The sequence below is a fragment of the Boleophthalmus pectinirostris genome, unplaced genomic scaffold, assembly GCF_026225935.1.
Source record: "Boleophthalmus pectinirostris isolate CB_2022bp ecotype Guang Dong unplaced genomic scaffold, ASM2622593v1 HiC_scaffold_20, whole genome shotgun sequence".
In the NCBI taxonomy this organism is placed as follows: domain Eukaryota; kingdom Metazoa; phylum Chordata; class Actinopteri; order Gobiiformes; family Gobiidae; genus Boleophthalmus; species Boleophthalmus pectinirostris.
The window spans coordinates 31,128,285-31,135,424 of NW_026571153.1; the positions used below are offsets into that span (position 1 = coordinate 31,128,285).

Genomic DNA, 7,140 nt, shown 5'->3' on the forward strand with positions numbered 1-7,140 from the left:
CCATCCACATGAAAGCTCAGAAAAGTGTGAGATTGTTGTCAGAAATGGTCATTCTCTCAAATATTCAGGTTCAACAGTTCATTTGTAAGTATCTGATTGGAGTAAAATAGATCTTGGTCCTCAAAAAAAAATTGAACAGCAACCAAATTTTTGGGGGCCCACAGTGCCCCCCTTAATAAAGATACCCAAGATTTGACAACAGATTGAGAATCTATGACTACTATAATCTATGAATCTACAATAATACACATTTTACCATCCAAGCTCTATTTTTTATAAAGTTATGGTCAAACATACTTAATAAGTTAAGGCATCTGAAAAAGTGAGCATGGCCCCAAAATTTCAATGGGCCATAACTCAGGAATGACTCAAGGGATCCATCCATCCATCTATTTCCGTCCGCTTATCCGGGGCCGGGTCGCGGGGACAGCAGCCTAAGCAGGGACTCCCAGACTTCCCTCACCCCAGACACGTCCTCCAGCTCCTCCGGGGGGGACCCCGAGGCGTTCCCAGACCAGCCGGGAGACATAGTCCCTCCAGCGTGTCCTGGGTCTTCCCCAGGGCGTCCTCCTGACATGCCCGGAACACCTCCCGAGGGAGGCGCCCAGGAGGCATCCGGAACAGATGCCCGAGCCACCTCAACTGGCTCCTCTCGACGTGGAGGAGCAGTGGCTCTACTCCGAGCTCCTCCCGTGTGACTGAGCTCCTCACCCTATCTCTAAGGGAGCGCCCAGCCACCCTGCGGAGGAAACTCATTTCAAGCGCTTGTATCCGCGATCTCGTCCTTTCGGTCATTACCCAGAGCTCATGACCATAGGTGAGAGTAGGAACGAAGACTGACCGGTAAATCTTCACCACAACGGTCCGATACAGCGACCGCATCACTGCCGAAGCTGCACCAATCCGCCTGTCAATCTCACATTCTGTCCTCCCCTCACTCAAGGGATTGACCTAAAATTTGAGATTCTTTCATTTGGTGATTTTAGACATTAAAAAAAAAAAATCAGCCAAATCTGTAATGGCTCATAGGGGAGGGCAGCTGATTTCATATGGACTGACCCAATGTCTAAATTATAACATAAAGATTCATGGGCAAATCTTACAGCTAACACAGTAAGGAAGGTTTGAATAGGGCCTTAAAGAGATCGCTAAATGACTCAAACGTGCATGGATGACATCTAAAACCTCTTCAGGCATGTTTTGGATGAGAAAACAAGGTTATAACATGGTAGAAAAATAAACAATTTAATAATACTCTCTCTTTACAATATGGCAGTAAAATATTAAAGTATGTCACTTTTTAATTTTAGCTGACTAAATTAACTCTGACTTTGTTTAGATCTTGGATTTGTCGAATAACCACGTCCAAACTCTCCCTCCGCGCATGATGCACCCTCTGAAGGCCATAGAGACGCTGTATTTGGAAGGAAACAAGGCAAGCACAAAAACAGCTCTTTTATATTGGAGGATTGTAGTTTTGCAGTTTTTATCATTCTTTAATTTTGACTTAAAGGTGCACTGTGTAATTTTTCGGTTGGGGGTCCATTGCCTTCTTGTTTCTATGAATATGTCATTTCTCTGCCTAGAATGTTCCACAGTATGACATTAAACAGATCTTGCTAACATGTATTCAATTACAGGTGGTTTTATAGCTCAAAAATACCAATAAAAACAGACATTGTGACTGTGAGTGGGGTCGCCTCTCCACAGATCTGACCTGTAAATTGATCTGGTTTGATCTAGAAAAAACCTTTCTATCTTCATGGAGACCAAACCAGATCAAGTTATATAGTAATGTCAGTGGCGGAGCGTCAGGGCCTGCAAGTCCTTCTCTGCTGGCCAAAAAAAAATATCTGAATCACAGACTGATGTTAATTATTATTAAATAATTCCAAATGTTCTGTTTGCTTCCTTTCAGAGCATTTCTGCTGCTTGTGCTGCTTCCCCACATGCATTTTCATATTAAAGCATTTGACCAATCACATTTCAGCTGTCACTTGTTGCTAGGCAGAGTCAAAGTCAAAGAAGTGTCCCTGAGGCCTTCACAGTGCGTTCTGCAGGCCCTCCAACACAAATTAAATGTCCATGAAACTGTTGCTTCAACCAATCAGATTTTGATTTGGTATCGCCAGGGCCTTTATCAGGTGTACGACGTCACCGAATTCAGAGCCGCTGATTGGACAGTCAGAGAGCAAACCAGCCAAAGTAGCAAAATGCATCTGCAGCGGAACCAGGACTAAACCAGGTCTAAACCAGGACTACACCAGGACTAAACCAGGACTACACCAGGTCTAAACCAAGTCTAAACCAGGACTACACCAGGGCTAATCTTGGACTTGAGAGAGAGAGAGCGCGAGAGCATGTCTGCAAAGCACGATCGGGCGACAGCTGCACTTAGCCCCATGTGGCGCGCAGCACTGAGCGGAGTCCTGTCTGCGGTCACCCGACTACGCGGGCGCACCTTCGGGCCAGTCCCGGCAAACAGTTCTGGTTTAGTTCTGGTTTAGTCCTGGTTTAGCACCCCAGCGCTCTTCACTTCTTCTCTGTGCACCGCGCACCCGCCTCTCCTCACTTCTCCGTGCACGGAATCTCCACAGCTCTGTATACTGTGTTTCTGTTCAATAAGATGCTTTTATAACCATAAAATAGTTATTGAGGAGTGGAGTGTTTCAGACCGGGCACTAGTGAAGGCCTAGGTGTGAAATTCATGCTCAGCCACTGAGTAATGCCATACTGTGACACATTCTAGACAAAGCAATAACATCTCCATGAAGAAAAGCATTTGATGAACCCTCCACTAGAAAAGTTACACAATGCACCTTTAATTTAGTGGGATAATACCTGTTATAAATATACATTTCGCCAATCAAGACTCTTTTATGTATTTTTATATATGTATGTCAGATCAAGGTGCTGCCTGATAACTGGTTCAGCCAGAAGAACGAGGTGCCCTATCTGTACCTCTCGGCCAATCCGTGGGCTTGCTCCTGTTCCCTTGGTTACCTGCGCATGTATCTGGAGGAGTACGATTACAACGTTTATGTGAAAGATGGACCCATCATCTCGGCGGATGCAGAGAGTGTGGTGAGATCTACAGCTTTTACACATTTTTTTTAAAGGCCCCATATTATTTGACTCTTGAGAACTTTTAGATATGTTCTAATGTTGTTTCCTCCTCAAAAACCTAACTGGAGTTGTGTTTTGTTTCATTCACATTCTACATCTCCAAAGCTCAAAATGCTCTGTTTCAACTTGTGATATCATGAAGTGGTAGTTTTCACATCAGCAGCTATTTTTTTTAACCTTTTGTTCAGTAGAGATTGGCAATTCCAGGACTGAAATTATCTAAATGGTTCTAGTGAAGGTGCACGGAGTTTAAAAACACACAGTGGAGCACGTCCTGTGTTACTACATGAGGTGGAACAGAGTGTTTTCTGTTTAAGAGAAGAACTCAGTCTAAATATGCAATGTTGAACGTGTGAACAAAACAAAACACAACTCCAGGTCTGTTTGTGATGAGGAAACAACATTATAACATTTTTATAAAATAGCGTAACATTGGGCTGTTTAATATAGTCCAGTGCTCACTACAAATACTGTATTTTTCAGACTATAAGGCACACTTAAAATCCTCTCATTTTCTCAAAAATCAACAGTGCACCCTATGTATTAATTCTGGTTGTGCTTACTGATGAATCGATTTTATGTGGTACACTGTGCTCAAAAATCTCGCAAAATGTTTCAGTATGACTCGCTATGAAGCTACGAAGGCACTCCGCTTGATGGATTGTCTGAGCATTACGGCTACTGTAGTCAGGACCCTCGCAGAGTAAGTCGTGTGCTTTAGTCCAACAAAAGATGACCACATCAATGCACATGAAGCAAGCTATTTTTCAGCACCTATAGTTTATGCAAATGTGTCATGTGGCTTTAAGTTTCATCTCTGTAAAACGTAAAATGTGCATAAAGCTGCATTAAACACATTATTACTCATTGCATATTTGAGTTGTTCTTGTAGGAAATAAAAAACAAACTTAAACGATCCGATCACATTCACATTCATAAGCCACATTCACCAAGACAGGGAGGCAACGCCAGGCGAATTACGCCACGATCTTCCAATAGATCGTGGACGCCTGGGCTAAGGGATCAGTCTCAAGTGTTATACCCCTTATAATCCGGTGTGGTTTATGTATGAAAATACACAAGAGAATACAACATTATTGATATTGCACCTTATAATCCGGTGCACCTTATAGTCCAAAAAATACAATAAATACGCCTTACATACATCAATGTTTTTTTTTTTTCAGATTTGTGACAGTCCACGGTCTCTAAAAGGTCAGTCTGTGATCAAACTTGAAGAATCGGACTTTTGTAATCCACTGACTCCCACTGAGCAAAGCCATTTTTTTGATACTACCACTCCTCCTAAGCCTACTACTACTACTACTACTGCTACTGCTGCTACTACTGCTGCAGTTCCCACTACTCCAGTTTGGACTCATGGTTATTACAAAATTGTCACAATATACGAATCTTACACAGTAGACTGGTCTGATATTTGGGGATCACTGCGAGGGGATGGACGAAGAGTCAAAAGAACGACTGTGCCGCTAACAACTGAACTCCCTACCACAACTTCGACAGCTCTCCCCACTACTACACCACAAACTTCTCCAGTATTGACAACTTCTACAGCTCTCCCCACTACTACGCCACAAACTTCTCCAATATTGACAACTTCTACAGCTCTCCCCACTACTATGCCACAAACTTCTCCAGTATTGACAACTTCTACAGCTCTCCTCACTATTATGCCACAAACTACTCCAGTATTGACAACTTCTACAGCTCTCCCCACTACTACACCACAAACTTCTCCAATATCGACAACTTTTTCCACAACAATCCCACCTGAAATACAACAGACAACCTTTGTTACCCCCGAAACTTTTACAATGTCACCTCCAGGAGTTTATGAAGGTCGTATAATTAGCAACAACATAAGTAGCGACAGTGCGAGCCCTCTTGAAGCTAGGACCGTTTTTTGCTTTTGGCTCTTTGTAAGTTGCGCGTTTCTCTGTGTAGTTTCCGCTTTTTCGTCATTAGTAACTGCATTTAGGTTGTATTTTTGGTACAGAGGGGTTTATAAGTCATTAAAATGTATCATAGCTGGCAAGGAGCAAGTTAAAATGTTGAGTTATTGTAGAGATATTGACAAGAAACAGGCAAAATATCAAACTATGCTTTTTGTATCTAAGGATGTGAATCAAGTTGAGTGTTTTGTTAATTTAGGACCAAAAACCTGGACAGAAGAAGCACAAAATGTTGAAAAAATAATGTACAAGGAGGCAGTGTATCACGAAATTAGCAAAGAAGAAGAAATTGAAGCTAAACACGTGCTAGCAGAATGCACAGTTAGCCGAGAAGCTAACTCAGGCATGTCTAAAAAGCGTTACAGTGTTATTTTGAGGGAGGAAGGTGAAAAAGAGGGAGGGGAAACGGAGAAATGTGATTGGGTGGTCGGGGGCTGGGAGGTGGAGAAAGGGGCGAGTCCTGGGAGCAGTTGGGGGGAGTGGCTAGTGCAGAATTTGCCGAGCATGCCTTGGAGGGTGAGCGCGCCGCCCAAAAGGGAAGCGGAGTCACTGTAGTGTTGCGTGAATGAAAAAGATGAATGAGGAAGCTCACAACGGTCTACTCAATTTCCTTTAAAGGGCCCATCTCATGCAAAATCAACTTTTCAGTCCTTTCTACCTTCTAAGAGTGATCTGTGGGCCTTGTATATGTCGCCAAAGTGTTTTTTAGATTGATTTGGCATTTTTTTGCAGCGTATTTCTGCCACCCTCCCACGAGACAATGAACTAAAGCTGCTACAACGATGACGCAGCAGATACACCTATGATGCGTTTGACATAGCAGAAAGTGCTTCACACCTGCCCCCCTCAGTGTATTGTTCTACACTGCAGTGTACGCAATATAATAAGTTGATCTACTAGTGTTTATTAAAACTTTACCAATCAGTAATGTTCAGCTGATGTGGACGTGGTGCTTGAGCTTCGTGCTCCTCAAAGTCCTCGTCTGATTCCGGGTCCAACACATGCGGCTGAACGCGCTGTATCTCCATGATGAATAAAAGTTTATTTCTACCACTATCAGGGTGCACGTCTGTCTCCCCCTCCCTCCCTGAGATGGGCGGAGGAAGGGCGGCTCACTCGTCGCCTACGTCACGTTTGGAGGGCGGAGCCTGTGCTTTCTCAGGACGGGCGGGGGGAGGAGCAATAGTCGGCCTTTCATAGTTCCTGGTCTGTGACTTTCTCCAAGAAACCAGTATTGTGTTTGTATATGTGCAGAAGATACAATGTGAAAAGAGTTATTTTACATGAGATGGGCCCTTTAAGGAGTTTTTAATTGAAAATTTATGGAAGCACATTTCCACCAGTAAATTTTAAAAAAGCCTCATAGAAAGTCAGAATTTTTTTTATATTTTTAGTTTTAAAAGTATAAAAGTCATAGTTATGACTTTCTGTGAGGCTTTTATTTTTTATTTACTGACGGAGATGGGCTACCATAAAAATCTGATACTAATCGGCAGTACACAGGACTTACAGTCATACCATACTCCATACAGATGTACAACAACTCACCTTTATGTAACAGATAATACTCCCTACAACTGTACAACAACTCACCCTTATGTAACAGATAATACTCCCTACATCCTGTCAATCATCATAACATTGTTGTACTGTCTTCCTTTGACCTCTTGTATATAGCTAAGATTGTATATTTGATTACTTATTTTATTTTGACTTGTACATTTACATTTAAATAATTATGTTTTAGTTGACACCTGTCTCTTGCTTTTCTTTTTGGCTACATATTTAGAATTTATTATTACCATTTATACTTTTTGCTCTTTGTTATTATATTATATATTGTGATGTGTGGGCTCCTGTGTTCATGCGTGTGAATGGGTGAGTGGTTCCGTGTGTTGTAAAACACTTTGGGTGCCCTGAAGATGGAAAAGTGCTGTGTAAAAATGTGACCATTTAGTCGATACAAAAGCTAGTAGTACATGGGAATAGAAAAAGTACTACTACTACTACATTTAATGTTGAAAATGGCATTCAATTGCCT

The 7,140-nt window shown here is 42.2% G+C and overlaps 1 protein-coding gene across 1 annotated transcript; it reads left to right on the top strand.

Annotated features, from left to right (window-relative positions):
* Positions 1-1,318: 1,318 nt before the first annotated feature.
* On the top strand, positions 1,319-6,759 carry LOC129409679 (platelet glycoprotein Ib alpha chain-like). The gene is made up of 3 exons (XM_055156167.1): positions 1,319-1,435; positions 2,905-3,084; positions 4,314-6,759. Exons 1-3 carry the CDS (start codon positions 1,385-1,387, stop codon positions 5,652-5,654), a joined length of 1,572 nt encoding a protein of 523 aa, XP_055012142.1. The 5' UTR covers positions 1,319-1,384; the 3' UTR covers positions 5,655-6,759.
* Positions 6,760-7,140: the final 381 nt, after the last annotated feature.

Bases quoted from the DNA above. Each gene is read 5' to 3' on its own strand.
- LOC129409679 (XM_055156167.1), top strand. From the start codon at position 1,385: ATGATGCACCCTCTGAAGGCCATAGAGACGCTGTATTTGGAAGGAAAC. The intron at 1,436-2,904 runs GCAAGCACAAAA...TATGTATGTCAG, and splicing joins TGTATTTGGAAGGAAACAAG to ATCAAGGTGCTGCCTGATAA. The intron at 3,085-4,313 runs GTGAGATCTACA...TTTTTTTTTCAG, and splicing joins CGGCGGATGCAGAGAGTGTG to ATTTGTGACAGTCCACGGTC.